The sequence below is a fragment of the Schistocerca americana genome, chromosome 8 (assembly GCF_021461395.2).
Source record: "Schistocerca americana isolate TAMUIC-IGC-003095 chromosome 8, iqSchAmer2.1, whole genome shotgun sequence".
Taxonomy (NCBI): Eukaryota; Metazoa; Arthropoda; class Insecta; order Orthoptera; family Acrididae; genus Schistocerca; species Schistocerca americana.
The window spans coordinates 287,430,735-287,451,668 of NC_060126.1; the positions used below are offsets into that span (position 1 = coordinate 287,430,735).

The following is a 20,934-nucleotide window of genomic DNA, read 5'->3' on the forward strand; positions in this document are numbered from 1 at the left end:
AAAACGTGGCGTGTTCACTTCGGTTTTTCTTTCTTGAATTTTAGTAATATCCATTTTCAGGGCATTGATTACGAACTGTAGGCTACTAAGTCGTTCATTTAGTGTCGTAATTTCGCCCTTGCAGTTTTCACATGATTTCTTTTTTATCGCAAAATTTACGTTTTTGTGGAGAGACACATTTCGAACTTTTACCTTCGACGCCATCTTGAAATTATGAAGATTTTTCTGGATGATTTTAAACTACACCCTGCCGATTACGGTACTTGTACCAGTGCGAGGATAGCTTTGCACCGGGTATGGCAGACAAATGGAAGTGAAATTTGCTAAAGTATTGTTGAATGAAGCAGCTTTATCCTGGACTAACCAGCATGTTAACCCAGAAAAGACATTTGCAGAGTTTGAAAAATTGATTTTAAACAAATTTTTGTTAGAAAGTAAGCAGGCATGAATAAAATCAGAACTTTTGAATGGAAATAGATTTTGAGAAGGAGATATAAAACTGCGACAATTTTGTGAGAAGCAGTTTAGAACTTTAGCACTGTGTGCAGTGGAGTCTCGTTTATGAACCAGATGGCACTATTGAGGAATTACTGAAATATGTACACAAATTAGATCGTGCCTGGGACTACAATTTTCAGAATGAGGGAGGGGGGGTGTCGTCACAACACCGCCAGAATTCAACAGGAACAATAATAACAGATATGATGATAATAGAAGTAATAATAATTTTGGTAATAACTATCACAACGAGAGTAATAATAATAATAGGAACAAGCAGGGCGGAGGTAATCAAAGCGAAATGGTAACAGATTCTATGAAAATAACAATCAGGAAAAAAGGTAAACACCTCATTGCAAACATGTCAGTTTGAGGTGCAGAACAGTTGCAGAAATCAGGCTAGAGGCGGAGAGGAAGGCGGAATTCAGGTCACAGACACCACAGTACACACAATAATTAGCAGATAAACAGATCTGATTATGAGAATGCATTTTGAGACTTTATGCTGACTGAAGTGAGTGAGGATACTAGTAAAGTAGAAAATAAATTTAATCTTAGTACAGATGATTTGACTAACTTTTTTAATGAGAGTCATGTGTTCAGTAATAGTAACATTTATGACGATGCTGATGAGTACAATTCAGTTAGGTTATTTCTTGATGATGAATTTCCAATATTGTCTGAAAAATATGTGGAGGAAAGTAAGAATCATACACCTAAGTTAAATTATATTTATGTGCCTGCTGGCACAAGTTCTAGTACTTTTGATAGCGATTGTGATGTGGAGACATGTGTAGTTGAAGTGAGGTTCATGTAGGTGCATATGATGTTGTTAACGAGTATTTTGGTAGTATTGATGCTGATGTTTTATTTTATGATTAATTAGATGGTATGGTTTATGAGGAAGTACTAGGCAATAATATGAGTAATAAAATGGTATGATATGATGATTTAGAACTGAAGAAATAGGTACATGAAAATCAGCTGATATCCATTGAGGTCAGTGAGATATTTCATAGTTGTTACAGTAAGCAGTGATAAGATACTGAAAGTCCTGGAAGAGAATGAGGTGTCTGTAGGAAAAGGTGATTACTGTGATAGTATTAAACACACACTCTCTAGTTGTAAGCTACCTTCAAGTACTTTACAGCCTAAGTTAGAGAACGAGGCTCAAGCAAGTGCAGATATTGAAGATGATTTATTGGCTGAAGAAGATGGAAGTAATAAGCATGAAATACTTGGTAGTCCACATATTGAAATATCTACAGGCTACTGGAAGGGAGTTTGTCTATTGGACACTGGTAGCCCGGTAAATGGCGCATCTGGTAAATTAAGAGATAGATTAAAGAATAGTGAACAGTATACTGAATTTCCAATTACTGGTGTTAAAATAAAAGGAGCCAAAGGAAAACTTGGTAAATTAATCAGTAGGCAAGCATTAATTTTATTTACTGTCAGTAATGTTGTATTTGAGCAAGGATGTCTGGTAATAACTGACCTGAATGAGTACATGTTGTTAGGGCTGAATTGGATACTGAAAGTTAGTGCTAGGTTTGATTGGTTAAATATGAAGCTACATTTTATTGATCCAAAATCTGGTGTTCATGGAGAAACTAAATTATTCATGATTTTGATGAGAACTGAAGAAATAATTTAAGAGAAGTAGAAGTAATTGACGACAGAATTTGTTTAGATGAAGATAATGAGTATTTTGATAACCAGGTGGTTAGTGAAGATTTTTCTCAGTTAGTACTGGATAAAGTTAACTCAGCAGACAATTTAAGTAGCAATGGAAAGACTGACTAGGAGGGATTCCTTTGGGAATAAACTAGCATTTTCAATGGTAAACCAGGTAGAATAAAAGATTACATGTGTAAGTTAAAATTGAGACCACATGAATCAGTTTTCATTAAGCTGTGTGGTGTACCTCTTTGTAAAAGGAAGGTTGTTTGATAAGGAATTGGAGAAATTGCAGAGCTGGGGGATAATACAAAGGAATAGCATCAGTACAACAATCCTATGGTTGTAGTAGCTAAGAAAGATGGTGGGGTTAGAATAGTACTTGCTCACCATCCAGAATCAATGGAGAGTTGTTGAATAAATTTCATGGAGCAAATTATTTTACTTGGATTTGACATCAAGATTACTTTAGAACCCAATTTGAGGCAATATACTGCAATTTTGTGTAATGAGAAAAGTTTTGGATTAAACTTATGAGTTGCTGAATTTATTAGGGCTTTGAATTTTGTTTTGGGAAGTGAGTTACTTTGAAAGTTAGTCATTTATGTGTATGACATTCTGGTAGTCACTAAACTATTAATAAGGAAGTAATTCTGCCTGATAAAGACAAATTGTTAATTATTGCAGATTTCCCCCAACCTAGATCAAAGAAGGAACTTAGATCATTTTATGGTTCATGCAATTTCTATAGGAAATATATAAGAACACAAGCTTTAAATGCTCCATGTCTTCTTGTGCCTTTGAAACAGAACAGCATTTGGGAATGGACTGACGAATGTCAAGCAGCTTTTGATGAGATGAAAAGACAGCTTGTCAATAGTGAAATCTTACATAGACCAGAATTATCTTTGCCATTTTGTATGATGACAGAAGGGTGAGATTATGGGTTAGGAGTTTGTTTATTTCAACAGAAGGAAGTTGAGGGAGAGACTGTGCGCTGTGCTATTAGTTTTGTCAGTAGAAGTTTACAAAAGCATGAAAAAATTATGCAGTCACCAAGAAGGAACTTTTATCCATTGTTTGGGGGTTTAAAAAATTTCAAAATTATTTAGTTGGACAAGAAGTCATTGTATAAACAGACCATAAAGCTTTGTGCTACATTCAGGAGTGCAAGCTATATCACTATAGGATTACCAGATGGGCAATTTTCTTACAGAAATCTGGCTATTCAATCCAGTACATTAGATGTGATCAGAATGTAGTTGCTGACACTTTGTCTGGATTACCAGTAGGAGGTAACCTGGATAGTGAGGATATTCAAGAGAATAAGAATTTTAGGATTATGTACATTCAAATTAAAAGAATTTCTGAATTACAACTCCTTCTACTCCATAGAGAAATTTTTAGATATAAATTAAGAAAAAAGGAAAAAAAACAAAAAAATATAAAAAAATAAAAAAAACATAAAAAATAAAAACGTTTTTACATTAACTTAAGTATGTTGTTAAATTAACTTAATTATGCCATGTATTGGAAAATTTGACTCATTCCACATCATTACGAAATATCGTATTCATGATCCATGGAACTAGTATTAATCTAATCTAATCAAGGTATTAAGAAAGAGAAAGGTTAGGAAGTGTTTGAATTCCTGTGATTGATGTCAGAGTGTAAAAGCTACCAACCAGAAGCATAACGGTTTCATGCAGAGTAGAATTCCACCAAGGTAAGTTAACTTCCCTGCACTAAAGAAGGCTACAAATATTTGTTTGTTACTGTTGACCTGGTTTCAAAACTGGTAAAGCTGTACCCTTTGAAAAAGGTACAAGTAAAGAAAATTATTCAGTGTTTTATTGATGATTATTTTAGGAATGTTGGCAAATCACATGCTTTACTGTCAGATAATGGAAGTCAGTTCACATCTCATTCATGGAAGGAATTGATTAAAAATGAGAACATTAAGCACATTTTAATATCTGTTTATTCTCCAACATGCAATCCTACAGGAGGTATTTGAGGGAAATTGGTAGGTTGTGCAGAAGATATTATTCCAAGGATCTTATGAATTGGTACACTTATAAGTCATTCTAAATAGTTTGCAGCATACTACAACTGGATTCACACTATATGAAGTTCATTTTAACCAGAAACCTGCTAACTTACTCGGTGAATTGATTGAGTTTCCAACCTGTACAGAGTTAACTGCTGATGAGAGGGAAGAGGTGGTGAAGAGAAATATGGAGGCATATCATAGGAAGAGGAAGAAGCAGCATGACAAAAATCTTAAAGTTACACAGTTTAAAGTAGGAGATCTCAAGTTGACTAAAATTAATGAAAAGTCAAGAGCAATTAACAAAGGAACAAAAATGTTCTTCAATACATACATTGGACCATCTGAGATCTTAGAGATATCTCATCCAAATACATTTAGGTTAATTTATCCATAGTCACATAAGCTATTTAGTTTAAGAAATATCACACAGATGAAGCCATATGTTCAATTTGATCAATGTCCACACCATTATACATTGGTACTACATTCACACACACATGTATATTTATTTCTATTTCTTTGGATTTATGCTGACTTTGTTTATCTATTTTGATTCATGATATTGGTGCCTGATGATATGAGGTACAATAATTTGCTTGATACTCTCTGCTTTGGATATTTTCTGAGGTTCAATGTTCAATTTGATCCACCCTTGGGGGGGGGGGGGGGGGGGGGGCGGTGCACTCTCTTTGTGTACCAAGTGTCTGGCAAGCACAAGGGCCCCAGCTAATGTAGTATCTGCTTCATTATCTTTAACTTTGGTACTGCTTCCATTATTTACACTATTTACACTTAGTTTCTAGCCACATGCCTAAATTACTTCTTGGTACATGAAATACTTCACTGATTTGATAATAGTATCTTATCTTATCTTTACTGACAGGAACTGACAACAATATGAATTTTGAAGAGAAATATAGTCAACTGGGTCACATACATGCATTTGTTTACTTAATTATGGCATAATCTTGGTCACTTGTATAACATTTGGTATTATATCACATCTTTAAGATTTCTACGATTATTGAACTTGATGTGAATCTGAAATACTTTGTACATACATGGTTGAATATTCAGAATGATTATTATGGAGATTTTTAGCAACATTTGAGATGAAGTTTATACATGACACATATTCAATGGATTTAAATTATTTACATTATCTTGACTATAATGAATCCCATTGCTCTACGGTGAATCTGGTGTTGTCTTTGAAAGCTTTTGATTAATATGATTTAGGAGTATTTTGCTTGCTATTGTCGTAGGGTGACAATAGCCTTATTAGTGGATTTTGGCTACATGGTTATAGATGACCACAGTCTTGATGAAATATATGGGTTGGCTGATTAGCCTGAGAAAGACATCAGCCAGACAAGATAGATTTTGGTTGGATGTTCCAGCTGTACATCAGCCATTTCTTTGACACACCAATCACACTTGGAATTTAAGCTACATTTCCGTATGTTAAATGTATTACACTGCTTTTCACTATGATTATACCTTTATCTATATTTGATTCTGTATACACTTTGTGTCATGTTTCCTGTATTGGTTGTTAGCATTCATTGTATATGTTTTTTAGTGCTCTGATGCTCAACATTGTTACCGGTATGTGGTATTTTTGTTCTTATCTTAAACATTTATATTTTCTGTGTATTGATCAACATATTTGCTGTTACATAAAATTTCTTTCATATAACTTATGTGTATTCTCTCCCAATTTAGTCTCCATGTTGGAGTTTGCCATAGATTCTTTCACATCACTCACGTTGAACCACTTTTGTCTGGATAAGTTCTCACATCAATGTCATGATGTCAGCGGTATACAGGTTTTTGTCATTGTTTTTCTTCGATTGCCTGTTCAGGATATTATTGAATACTTACATTGCTTTCCCTATTAAATCATTTAAATGCCAACATATGTACTTATCTTCAAACAACCATTTGTATGAACGTGAATAACATTACCTACCTGGAAGATTTACCCATATTTGACATGAGCTGTAATCGTTGTTGATGGTGTACTGTATCATACCGCCTTTGTGCTCCAAATACTAACTTTTGTTTTTCTTATGGTAGTGGGTGACATTTGTCTGGAACTTGAAGTTCCACATCGTATTAACTGGCACATTTGCATACTTGTTTCTTATGGACTTTGATGTTGTACTAATCGATGATGAACTTTCTTACTGGTTACTACAGAGCAGTTTGCATTTTTCAGGTTGGTCTGACTGTCACAAACTTAGGCCTTGAACATTTTCAATTTGGTTGGGGTGTCTCATGCCAAGTTCTCGGTTCATGTAGTTTTGCTTACTATATTCACTTGAACTGTTTTTCTGTTGTGACATCATGACTTTGGACTTCAATACAAACAGTAGATCTCACAGGTGCATTACAGGTTAATTCTTGTACTTGACTGTATGTTAAGAAGTTAAGGAATTTCTTTAAAAATAACTTGTTTTGTGGCTTTACAATTATTTGCTGTAATTGCATTTCCTATGAGTGGGTTATTTCTGCATGGTTCTATGCACTACTTTGGTCACAATTAACATATCGCAGGGAATTTTCATTTGCATTTTCTTGTATATACTTTAAATTAGTGTTTTTCTATTCATGGACAAAAATATACATTTTGTCTGGTATATGAGGATGATTTGAAAAGTGCTCAGAACAGAATAGAAAGAAAGTACTTTCATCACTGAAACTTTTTTTATTTTTCAATGTAGGCTCCTTGTAGATTAATGCAAGTGCTCCAACGATGTTCCAGTGCCTTGGTCCCATCTCAAAAATGAGTTTTCTCAAGGCCTGCAAAATAGTTGAACTCTGGCTATCAATTATTTGTTTGAAGTGAATCTTAGTCCACCAAGATTTTCAGTTTTGGGAAGAGATGGAAGTCTGATGGAGCTATATCAGGTGAATAAGGGAAGACTGGCAACAATTCATACCTTAGTTCATGTAATTTTGCCATGGCGGTGGCACATGTGTGCGGGTGTGCATTGTCTTGATGGAAGATGACTTTCTTCCCTGCTAAACCCGGCCTTTTTTTGCGTGTCTTTTGTTTCAATTTGTCTAAGAGGTCAGCATAGTATTCTGCAGTAATTGTTTTCCCAGTGAGCAGATCTACAAACAGAATCCCCTTCGCATCACAGAATAGTGATTCCATGACCTTTTCCACCGAAGGAATTGTCCCTACTTTCTTTGGTGGCAGAGAATCAGCATGTTTCAACTGCTTTGAAATTTATTTTGTGTCTGGGGTATAGCAATGCACCTAAGTTTGATCTGTGGTCACAAACTGGTGCAAAAAACCTTGTTCATTGCTCATAAAATGGGTCAAATATTGTTCCGATATGTCCATTCTCATGCGTTTTTGATCCAGCGTCAAGAATAGCAGCACCCATGTTGCAGATAATTTTTTCATTTCTAATTCTTCTGTTAAAATGTGACATAACTTTCCAGGTGACATATGGCAAGCATGAGCAATTTCATGCACTTTCAGTCGGTGAACCTCCATGACCATTTTGAGCAGTTTTGCAATGATTTCCGGGGTAGTGAAACATCTAGGCCAACCATTGCGCAGATCATCATCTAAGCCCTCCCGACCAAATTTAAATTCATTTGTCCACTTGGCAACAGCTGGATATGAAGGAGCTGAGTCCCCCAGCATAGTCTGTAAATCGGCATGAATGTCTTTTGATTTCATACCTTTCTTTACGAAGTACTTAATCACTGCTCGAATCTCAATTTTTTCCATCTTTGCAAATCACTACGTGGAAACAACAGCAGAGCCATGTTACCACCACAGCTCTCTTCCAAAAGCACTGATGTGGGACTTGTTTACAGGCAACAGTCCAATGAATATCATGTGAACAACTTGTTGTGCTAGCACTGACCTCTCATGGTGATTCTGAGAACTTTTCAAACTACCCTCGTAGTAGGTTAGATTTTTTGCTATCATCTTGAATTTTGTTGTCACACTGTATCATATACACAAAATAACTCGTGATGAAGCAAGCTGGGATATTTTTACAAATAATTCAGCCTAAATTTTGAAGTAGAAGAAACTGTTAAAAAGATGCAATTTTTTGATGCATTCAGTTACTTTAATGAGTTAAGTTTTAATTGCAATTTTTGTAAATTAAACATTGAACATGTATAGTTTCAGTGCCTATTATTGTGAGGATATATAACAGCCCGCGTTTCAGTCCCAAGACAGTCAGTCTATGGTTGAGTTTCAGATGAGGAACCCGTATTGATTAGATCAACAACAGTGCATCCACTTAGCTGTGAAATAAATGTAATAGGGCGTGTGCTAAAACAATGACAGTGTCTGTTCAATACATACCGTATTATGTGGCACGAACTGTGTGATTAGGTTTCTACTGCTTGTGGATGTTCAACAGTAAATTATTGTAGCAGTATGTTGATGTTTGCCTGCAAACTATTAATGAGGCTTATCAAAAGTTAAGCAATAGTGCACTGGCCATATAATTGTGTGGGGGTTGTGCACATTGAAAGTAAAGAACTGTGAAACGCAAATGTGCAACTGTTGGGCCGGCCGCGGTCGTCTAGCGGTTCTGGCGCTGCAGTCCGGAACCGCGGGACTGCTACGGTCGCAGGTTCGAATCCTGCCTCGGGCATGGGTGTGTGTGTGATGCCCTTACGTTAGTTAGGTTTAAGTAGTTCTAAGTTCTAGGGGACTTATGACCTACGTTGTTGAGTCCCATAGTGCTCAGAGCCATTTGAACCATTTTTGCAACTGTTGGCTACATCATTTAAAGTAGTCAGTGTTGAACTTCCACCCTCCATTTTTCAGCCAGTATAGCAATGCAGTACATTGACACCGAGGACAATCAACAAAGAAATAAAGCAGGTGAACGTCACAAACTCTTTATATTGTACAGTTCACCATACTTCTGAATTTGGAAGTTACATGTGATTAGATTAATTAAACGTTATGTTTACATTTCATACTTTATTTCTTATTGGATATATGTATATATGAGTAAACTAATGATGATTTTGTGCTGATACAAGTTTGAAATGAATCAAGGAAAGAGTTGGAATAAAATGATGTGAAATGGAGTATGATAAAAACACAACACTTTATACTGAATATTGTTTGCAGCATTTAAAAAACTCATAAGGTAAGACGTCAAGTACTTATGATGACACAGGGGTTACTCTGAGAAACAATTAATTTTGTTTACTGATCTACATGCACATTTATTTGAAGACACTGATCTATGTGTGATCATTCTGACCATCACTGTTCCACTATTTATTTTTTCATGAAGCATTGCATATTTAAAGATTCTGTCATCCTTAACACCCCACACACAAGCATACAAAATTTTAGTTGGCATCAACTACAGCAAGCACAACAATGCTGAGGAGCTACTTATAATTAAAATATTTGCTTCTTCTGTGTTCTGGAGCCAAAATTTGTATTTTTTAAACCTTTAGCAAAAGGAAGATAAATAAATTTGCACAGTCTAACACACAAGAGATTTCAAGTAAAACTGTCCCTAGTAGTGTGGACAAGCCTTTTTGTTGCGAGGCTGTCCTGAACAGATGGGAGACATCGAACTGGGGCAACCCTGCAATGAATATCTGCAACATTGTTCTGGAGTGGACTAGGCCTCAAACAGACTTAATGCCCATCCCGTAACACCTTGTCAACCTTTCTGCCACAAATCCATCCCCAGCAGATGTCTCAGTACTTTCTAAGCACATCACCTTGGACTTGTAAAGAACTTTCTTTCCTTTACTCATTCTCCACATTGGAAACACTTCTTCACCATGCACCCCTCTGGCAACAGCAATAAAACCCCACACAGAGCCTTGTTTAAAACAGTTCCAACCTCCCTCTAATTGTGATGCTATTCTCCTTCCACTCAGTCAACCACTGGTAATAACCTTTGAAAAATGTCTCACTTCTAACCTGGTCTCACATTCACATTCCTTCCTGGTGAGACTAACATTCATTCCTTTGGCACACACAGCTGTTACCTGGAAACAAATACAGATCTTATCACCCTTCCTATGCACACAGGCTCAACCACAGTGATCATGAATAATAATGACATTTGGCTGAGGTTCACTGCCAAATTTCCAATATCTGTGCACAGGAACCTTACAACCATGATCCCATCCCAGAAGTCCACCATGACCTACAGCAACTCCTCAGGGTCTTAGTACCATCCCAAAACCTGACACTGAATCCATCTCCCTTTTGACCCAGAAACACCCTGCATTCTTACTTTTTATTTTCTCCCTGAACTCCACAAGCCCAACCCCACAGGTCTCCCTATTGATTGCCCCAGTGTGGGTGTTTAAGAAGCTCCCACCAAATGGATCTCTGCTTCTGTTAACAAACAACTCCAAACTAGTGCCCCTAAGCTCCAATTCAACAACCAAACAGTACTCTTTTTCTTTACAGCCTTTCCACAGTTTCCACTGCCTAATCACCAGATGCAATATCCTTGTGCAGCAACAACCCCCATGGGCATGCCCTACACACCCTTCCAAGCATCTTCTCGATACCAAACCCACCACGTATTTTCTTATCCTCCTGGCCAACATCGTCACAATTTCATGTTCGAAGGCCTAATCTGTAAACAAATCCAGGGTACTGCCAATGGTAAATACATGGCATCATCCTCTGCCAACTCATTTACGGACCTTCTGCATGAATTCCTTCTATCTAGCTATCCGGTCACACGTAAACGCCTTTGTCTGGTTCAGATTCATTGATGCTCATAGCAAGTAAAGCCATTGTTCTTTCCTGCACAACCTCAAAATCTACTCCCAAGTCAACTCAATGACCCATCTTCTTAGATGTTGATCTCCATGTCTTGGATGGCTTTATTATTATGTCTATTCATATGAAGCACACCAACCACCAGCAATATCTCCACTTTCACCGCTGTCATCCATCTCTTCCCAATAGCCTCACCACCTGCATTATAAAACAGATGTTCCTGTCCCATACACTTATCCACTCACTCTTGCCACAGTGTAGTCACAGGCATTTCATGCCATATAAAGTGCGGTATCACATGTGAAAGTAGCCATGTTATATATCTGCTGCTGTTCAGTTGCCATGCAACACTCTAAGTGTACATGACAGCTAACCAACTCTCAGCTCACATGAATGGTTGCTACCAAATTATGGCCAACTGCAAACTTGATCATCCAGTTGATGAACATGCTGCATAGCACAATGCAAATGACTTTAACAGCTGTTTCGCTGTGTGTGGTATTTGGATATTCTCTTCCATTACAAGTTTCTCTGATCTATTCATGCAGGGTTTGTCTTTTCAGCATATTCTGCATTCTCACAGTATCCATGGCCTTAACTTCCACTATCCTGTTTCCATTACCTCACCTTACTTTTTTCCTTTTGTCTTCTCTTACAGTTAACGTTCTCCATAAAGACTGTGCCCTGCCTTCTCCTATCACTCCCCTCCCCCTCCCCAAATCCCTCCTCCCTTCCCACACTGACCCCTTTCCTCTCCCCTCCTTGTCTTCCTCTCCATCTCCACCTTCCTCCCCCCCCACCCCCATCTTTCTATATATCTTACATGCTCTATCTCCTCAGAACTCCTTTCATATTATCATGCTTTCAATGAGTCATCTATCTTTCTCACTCCTGCCTTGCACTAAATGCTCCTTGCCTCATATGCCCTTTCCTGTCCCTCCTCACATCCATCAGCCCAGCAAACTACTCTCAATAATTTGTACTCTTTAATCTGCAGGAGTGGTAGTGTGAATATGGGTGTGTGGTTGTGTGTTGGAATGTGTGTACTTTCTATTCGAAAAAGACCGAAAGCTCAAAAGCTAGTGAAGATAGTTTTCTGTTAGATGTGTCTAATCGCCACACATCAGTCTGCTAAATGTGATTGGTTTCGTTTCTCTTATTTTACATACTGAGCCTTAAGTTCCACAAGAATGAACATTACAAGCCAGGGCAACAGGATCCAACAGGATATATGTTAAGAAGTCCCCTTACGAAGGTGTGTGACAAGCACATGTTCATTCCACAGAGAATCTACAGCACAGATGAAACTGGAATAAGGGCTATAGCAAACTGACAGACCAACATCTTAGTTCTGCAGGGAAAACAATAAGTTGGTGGTCTGATATCTGCTGAGAGGAGCACACTGGTAGCAGTTGAGAGTTGTACGAGTGCAACAGGGATCTACATGCCTCCAATGTTAGTGTTTCTTCCTTTCATGAAAGCAAATTAAATAGAAACAGTGGTAAACAGGTTTATAAAGAACAGGTACCTGTCCTCTTGATTCAGATGTGTTCATTGACTGGATATTTCAACCTAACTTATTGACATGAGGATTCAGCCAGTGAAAGTTCATTAGGGAAGGATCCTGAAATTTCTAGAAGTATTTCTGGGTCTAAGCCCATATCACTGCTTCTGCCTTCAGTATCTCACCTAAATATATTAAAGGCATCCGCATGGCTACTAAAATAAGAGAGAAAAACTCACAATAAACAAAACAGAGAAAACTGCTCTTCTGGCATGTTAACGTTACAAAAAAGAGTTTGCTGCTTCATTGGTACAAAGATAAAATTAAGGCTTGGTGCTAACAAAATGACTGGAAATAAAAAGAGGAAATATTAGAAAAATCCCAGTCCTGTGGAAGTGATGGTGGTAATGACATAGTCTGCATTTTTTGCAATGAACTTTTCTTCAATGCTTAATCAGAAGAAAGTTTGGTGAAATTTTCAAAGAGCAATGATTGGATTCATGAAGAATGTTCTGAACTCATTGCTGAAGATGATGAAATTTTTTTATGTCTGTGGTTTTTGCAGACAGGGTAAGTAACAATATTTTCAAACAGTTTAATTACCTATAAATTAGTTTACTGTTATGTACTGATTACATTTACCAAACATTTATTAAATAAAGCATATTGTGTGCTTAGCCTCTATTTACAAAGGCTTGCCAAAAAGTAATTCCAACAAATCTAATATGTGAACACTCTTAAAACTTTTTAAATAAAACAAATGTTATTAACATTCTACCTCTTTATTCTTGATGTCTACATTTTCAGTTCTCTACTGCTAGAGGGCTCCGAACTGTAGCATATAACGTGGCGGTATGTAACATAACTATGTCGCTGCATGAGAAATAGCTTGCTATAATCGAGTTTCAAATTCAAAGAGTTCATCCGGAACACCCTCTCTTTCAGCATAACAGTGCCAGATCACATACAAGTGAAGTGACATCTGTAATGATCTGATGCCTTCAGTTCACTGTCATCGACCATTCTCCATACAGTCCCAGTTTGGTCCCATATGATTTACATCAGTTGAGAACTTCACTTTGATAGTGATGAAATTGTGCAAACAGAAGTGAGTTTGTGGTTCCATTAAGAAAGTCAAACATTCTATAGATGAATAAACTGGTCTCTCGATGGGAGAAGTATCTTCATTGTCAGGGTGACTATTTTGAAAAATAAATGTGTAGGCATGAAGAATAAAGATCGAGAACATCAATAACGGTTTGTTTTATTTAGAAAGCTTTAAGAGTTTCTGTAGTGGACTGGGAGTGTCCACTTAGATGAAAATCTTGCTGCCGCTGAAAAAGACTAATACAGGTGTCCTGGTAGGACGGATGCATGGGTTCTAGGGCAGAACACACACAATGGAAGAAACACATAATAGTGAATAGGAAAATATGTTATTCAACTTTCATAACACTGGTTGCAGCAGTCATAGAATCTAGGTTTCACCTATCTGTCCTATATTGACTGGAGTTCCATGAATACAAACTAAATAATGTTCTCTGAAATAAAGCCAGAAGAAAACTACTCTTCTGTCTTGATCTACTATATGAACCCTGAAACTAAAGGCATACACTTAAATCTCCATGCAGGCTGTCTCTGTCCATACACAATAATTCTATTCACTGTTCTGTTTCTACTGAAGAATAACTACTGGCTGTCAACCACTGTTTCTATCTCACTTAACAATTTGAAGACATGATGAACATTTTGCAAGAACTCCCTAGCAAGATCGGATTGACTTACAACTTGCATCTGATGACTTCTGCTCATGCACGTTTATTAAGTGCATCTGTCTTCCTGGTGGCGTTGCTGCTTCAGGGGTGTGATTCTCTCAGGTAGCACGATGGCTTGCTTGCAGTAATGTTCCTGCTGTGGACAGACATCCCTGGTACTTCTGGTACCAACTGTTGCAAACTCTTCTTGTGGGGTATCTCAGTACATCACAGTTCCCACAAAAAATATGAAGGCATTACTTTTCCACAAGGCCTCACATTTTATGAGTAGTAATAGCGAAGCGCTTGTTTTTACCTAATTGTCATGATAAAACAGATTACTTTAAAAATTTTCAAGTTAACTGATTTATTCCTTTTATTACCGAATGAGCAGAAATTCTGAAAGTAAGATATGAAGGAGATTTTTTACTGCAACAAAGTACAAAAATTTGGTAATAATAGGCAAACAAGTTCATGAATGAGTTAGAAGCAACAATTGATTAAGTATTCTGTGTTACCCAACTGTTTGCTACTTTCTGGTGCTTTTGTGTAACTAATAACTTCGAAGAAAATAGGATGTTATGCACTGTAATATAATAATAAACTGCTTCATGTTGTTTAAGTATAAAATATGTTTCTTGCCATCTTATCGAGCACTGTGGGCAAGGTTCCACAACTGTCGTATTGATTGCCTATTGAATAAATGCACGAGAAGCACTTTTATTTTGCTTTAAAATGTCATGAACAGTTCTAGTCCCAAAGGAAAATTTTCCAGTGGCTGCGTATCTTGTGCCCTGAAGGTACCCAGATAGCCTCAAATAAAATATGTACCCACAATATGATCAAGAAATATTTCACAACTGACTCCTATATCTTATAGTACCTTGATAGTAATAATAGTTTAATTCATTTGTGGACCACTTTTACATAGATATTGGACATATGCTATTGTAGTTTAAGAAGAAGAAACATAATTCTTATATACAGAGTTTTACATACTTGCAGGTCTAGTTGCTGAATATACAACAGGTAGTCAACTTTGACTTTATAATATGTGCTATCCTGACATCTGCCTGTAGTACTTTAGGGAAACTACAGTAAACCTAAATCAGGATGATCAAATGTGAGTTAGAGCTTCCATCCTCCAAAATACAAGTTTTTATAGTGACAAAGGTTAGAGGAAAACAGATTGGATTTAGAAGTGAGGATGAGGCAACAATGGGTAGCACAGGAAAATGATGAGCCACAGGTAGCAAAAACATTTATTTAACATATCTTAAATGTGGTAGAAAGTATAGGGACCAACAGTTCAACAGATAACCAAGCATATTGAGAAAGTAACTTTCATAAAATTCAATCATATGAATGTATCATCAACTTCGCCTTCTGAAATTAAGAAAATTACACATTCTCTCAAAAATGAAAGCTCGTCTGGTTTTGATGGTCTTCCCAATAGAGTACTAAAGACTTGTTCCCATATAATAATCCTGGTATTGTCTGAAATATGTAAGGCATCACTAACTCAAGGTGTTTTTCAAGAGAGACTGAAATATGCCACTATTTAAGACAGGTGATACGAGAGATGTTGGTAACTACCAACCTGTTTCATTGTTGACATCATTTTCCAAAATATTTGAGAAGGTTATGTATTCTAAGAGTAGTAGGTATCCCATATGAGAAACAATAACATCCTCAGAAAATCACAGTTTGGATTTCAGAAGAGTTGCCCTACTGAGAATGCCATTTACATGTTCATTCACTGAATCTTACAAGCATGAAATAATAAAATTGTGCTGTCTGGTATTTTCTACAACCGATTTAAGGTATATGACTCTGTGAATTACAATGTTCTCCAAGATAAACTGAAGTTTTATAGGACTTTTGGTTTAACCAAACAATGGATAATGTGATATCTAACCAAAAGAATGCGGAGAATTGTACTTAGTAATTCAGCTAATATAGTCTGGGGACGGTATTCTGACTGGGAAGTAATCACATATGGAGCTACCCAATACTCAATCTTAGGTCCACTATTGTTCCTCATATATATGAACAACCTTCAGCCTAATGTACAATAAGCAGAATTGGATCTCTTTGCAGATGGCACAGGTATTGTAATCAGCCCAAGCATATATACGGAAACAGAAGATATGCTAAATGATGTTCCTAAAAATACCTCTGACTGGTTTTCTGAAGATTGTCTCGCCCTCTATTTTAAAAAGACATAGTATATTCAATTCTGCACATCTAGGGATACTACACCAATTGTAAGTGTAACATAGGGTTAGGAAATTATAAATGGGGTGGCAACTTCAAAGTTCTTAGTGCCCATCTCGGTGAGAAAAAGCATGTTGTGGAGCATCTAAAACAATCTTGTTCAGCCACATTTGCACTTAGAATCATTCCAGGTCTTGGGGAGTGACAACTCAGTAACTTGAAATATTTTCATTCAGTAATGTCATATGGAATAATGTTCTCGGGTAACTCGTCTTTAAGAAAGAAAGTCGTCATTGCTCAAAAATTTTTTCGGTAAGAATAGTTTGTGGTGCTCACTCACAGTCATTTTGTAGAGATCCGTTTAAGGAGTTGGACATTCTGACTAATGCTTCCCAGTATATTTATCAGTATATTTATTTCCTCACGAAGTTTGTTGTAAATAATCCACTGCAATTCAAAAGGAACAATGATGTACATATTACCATACCTGAAGGAAAGATTATATATGGTACATTCTTTTGCACAAAATGGGGGTGCGCAATGCTGCAACTTAAGATTTTTGATAACTTACACAATGATATAAAATGTGTAATAGACAGCAGAATACATTCAAAAATAAAATTAAAAAGTTTCTCCTTGATAGCTCATTCAGGTCTGTAAAACTATTTTTGCTATCATAATGTGCTAAAGGTGGTGGATAGGAATTACTAACTCATATCTGCATATTAAAAACAAAAATACAATAAAAATCTTATGAATGTTAAGCATGTAGCGATTTCTACAAATTAATTTGCAGTTTGAGTGTATAATGATTCGTTCCACATCATTATGATTTATCAGAAAAATGATCCAGGCAACATGAAACTATATAAGTAACTAACAATGAAGAAGAGGTAAAAAAATAAAGATTGCAACAAAACAAACATTAAAACATAAATCAGAAATTAAAGTGAGTATACAGGAATGTTGTAACAATGATGACACTAATTGAGTGGGTGAGTGAAAACGGGCTAACAACTACAATGGGTTGCCATTTGAGGACAGATTGATTGGGCCTATAGGTACAACACATGTCGCAGAGCAAGTTCCATTCTACAAAGTTCTGAGATATTTGTCATTTGAGGAAGACCTCATGTCATCTTTGTGGAGTAGAAGGTAGTATGATCATGGTTGCTGTGTTACAGACCACACTGTGTGACAGGGTGTTATATACATGTTACCATAACAGCTACTAATCGTGTCCATTCAGCAATGCTGCCAGCTAAGAAGTTGTCAGGTCAGTGAAAAAAAAAATTAATCAGTTAGTGATATGTGGGATTATGAAAAAGAGCAAGATGAGAGAGAATATTATCCGTCATGATAAATAGGCTGGTATCGGGAAACTGACCAGGACAGGCAGTTCCAACCACACATGTAATGTTCGGAAGACCCAGATCAGCTTTTTGGTGAAGCAGGTTGAAAGATCATGGTTCACTGCTACATACCATGCTGAGTGTGGTAGATATTACCAATAATTGTGAAACTGGTGCAGAGACCTAACCCATGATGGCACACCAGTACCTGTATGACTTGGATCATCTTACTGCTGGTTCCTCCTTTGACACACACACACACACCCACACACACACACACACACACACACACGCACACAGGCATGATGATGCCATAAACCTCTTATTTTAGTGTTTTTTTTTCTAGTCAACTTTCTGTAGCCTATGTATGTAGAGACTTATTTCATAAATGAGTAGATGTGGATCACATGTTCCCATGGAACAAAGGAAAATATATACATATAAATAAACAAGTACACAAATAAAATACATCATGCTCAGATGAATACTGCCAAAAAACACTCCTTATTTGGGTTTTACACCGCCCCCCCCCCCCCCCCCCCATCTTCTTACTCAATGGCTCTTACCTATATGAGTGTTAAATCTGAAAGCTTTTTATATCAGGATGATCAGACTCAGCCAGAGCACATGGCAGTCAAAATGCAGGAAGCAAAGTGTTTTGTTGCCTCATCACAGCAATACAGTAGTTTTATACAAGTTTCACATATTCCAACTATTCAGAGACACTGAAGTGGCTTTTATTACAGATGGCAGAATTTTAACAAGAAAGTTTACAAGAAATGCATAAGCAAGTGTTAGATAGAGAAGAAATAAACTGACCTTGTAAAAACTAATTCTTCTCAATACAATTGGTACTGGTATCTTATTTCTATCCTATTCTACTCCTGAAGCAACATTATATACTAAATAACCCTCTAAGAATTTCATTCAGTGTATCATATTAGTTTCAAAACTTATCTGGCAATGAGGTTCATTATTATCTGAGGCTCTGAACAAGAGAGTAATGGCAACTATTTCTGAATTTGTAAATATGCTAATTTAACAATTTAATAACTGGCATTCCAACTGACAACAAAAATCTAACATATGCGAAGAGAAAGAATGGATCAGATTTTTCATGACAGGAGCTTTTAACACTACTAGTTCCTGAGTTGTGTCCTACTGGAAAACTCAATACATAAACATTTGCTTTTGGAATGTATTTTTTATTGCATACAAGAAACGTAATATGCAGAGAAATGAAAGAGTTCTCCTTATGAGAGTTTTTAACAAATAATATTAAACATATCAACTTGGATACCATTCATGCAAACAATAATATTATAAAACAAAGAAGAATCAAATAAGCAATGTGACACAAGATCCTATTAAGTAAATCTCCTTTTTACGATACTAATGAGTGGTTTTTGCACTGACCTGGAATTAGTGGCATGTCTTCACTCTGCTTCATGAAAGGCTTCCAATTGTGTGGTTTGTAAACAAGTCTGGAGGAATGTTCTTCAGTAGAACTACTGATTGTGTCAGAATCATGTTTATCGGTGTTAACTTCTGCTGTAGTTGCATCAGAGTCACAGAATGTTTCCACTGAGGGCATCTGTCCGAGAAGTGGCAACTAGTAGTCTTATACCATAATAACATGCTACTAAACAGTTACATCAAAGAAAACAAAATCCAGTGAAATGCTGTGTTTCCCTGTGATTATTTTGTGATGTAAATAGTGTGGCAGTGGTATAAGTTAGGAACTAGCAGTAAGTCTCTGTAGGAAATTTGAGACTATACTACAAGGTAAGTTAATATAATACTGAAAAATTATCTACACTAAGTAAAGTAATAAAGGTTTGTTGACATGCATGGTGTCGGCCTTGGCGTAAAAGTAAGTAAATACACACAGAGGGAAGATTAAAGTACCGGTTATAAACAAGTTGCCTGCTACTTACAGATTTTATCAGTAAAAATGACATGATAAAACAAATTACCGGTAATCACTCAAGGTATCTGGGCTCGGTTACAGATTTCTGAACATTGGCACTGGGAAAAAAAAAAAAAAAAAAAACGTGCTTGAAATTTAGGAAAAGACTCGGCAGAAAAAGCCGCACACGCGCGGAACATTTCCGCAAACCGGAAACTATTTTCAAGACATTTCTTTACAGTCGATGCCCAGCCTGCGCTATATGCGTTAAAAAGAAGCAGAATTACTGGGTAGACAGGCAACAAAATTTTAGTTCTGAAGGAAAAAAGTTCGCACAGCATAAAATTTTAACATAAACACTGCACTGTGGTCCTTTGCACTAAAATATGTAGTACGAGAATGGTTTTGTGAAATAATAACTATTGTCAAGACAGACGCAGAGCACGGTGTAACAATGTTATGTATAAAGCGCTCATCCAGAAATTCGTGTACGTACCTCAGCGGTTTCCGCGGTTAACTGTGCACCTGACGGACGCTCAAGGTTTTTCGAGTGAGAACCGGCTTGTCTGCTGATTTGGAAGCGATCCAAATTTGTGCGGTCTGTTGTGCGTAAACGACGACGTTACCCAAAGGGTTGCGCCAAGCGTTAAACAACAATCACTACACCACACACACGACTTCGTCGTTGCCCACAACCACACAGCCTGGTACTTAACCGCTATTGGATGCGCGCAGATGACAAAAAATATCGCGAACTGGGCAAACTAGCATATAAATTTACAAATTTGCAAATCTTTTATTTCATCTGTGAGCATAGTTACATCAAATCGGTGTCGTTAAAGTGAACACACTAGTAACAGGAGTACTAATAATATAAACTTGGTCGTGTGTCATTAACTATACTAAAATAATCCAGGATAGATACACAACGTATTTAAATAAATGTTAAAAACAACAAAAAGTTTCCTAACAGTACAAGACATATTTAAATAAATGTCAATAACAACAAAATGTTTCCTGACAATTATAAGGTAAATGAACAACATATTTATGTGATTGACAAAGAAACTGAATAATCAAACAGATAATTAGCAATAAGTATATGAAACACTAATAAAATAATTACCCAGTGTGACATATTTGAAGTATGTAGTTAATTTAGTGTTCAGTTCGCATAAGAAAAGTGGGTCATTTGACACACATTCAT

At 36.6% G+C, this 20,934-nt stretch overlaps 1 protein-coding gene across 2 annotated transcripts in view; it reads right to left on the minus strand.

Annotated features, from left to right (window-relative positions):
* The window catches only part of LOC124544677 (proton-coupled folate transporter-like), a 165,486-nt gene extending 145,108 nt beyond the window's left edge, over positions 1-20,378 (minus strand). For both annotated transcript variants that reach the window (XM_047123302.1, XM_047123301.1), the window contains exons 1-2: positions 20,224-20,378; positions 19,235-19,412 (exon numbers count right to left, since the gene is read on the minus strand). In XM_047123302.1, coding sequence (XP_046979258.1) covers positions 19,235-19,412 — 178 coding nt within the window. In that variant the 5' untranslated portion in view covers positions 20,224-20,378. The remainder of the gene's footprint in view (positions 1-19,234; positions 19,413-20,223) is intronic.
* Between the last annotated feature and the right edge of the window lie 556 nt (positions 20,379-20,934).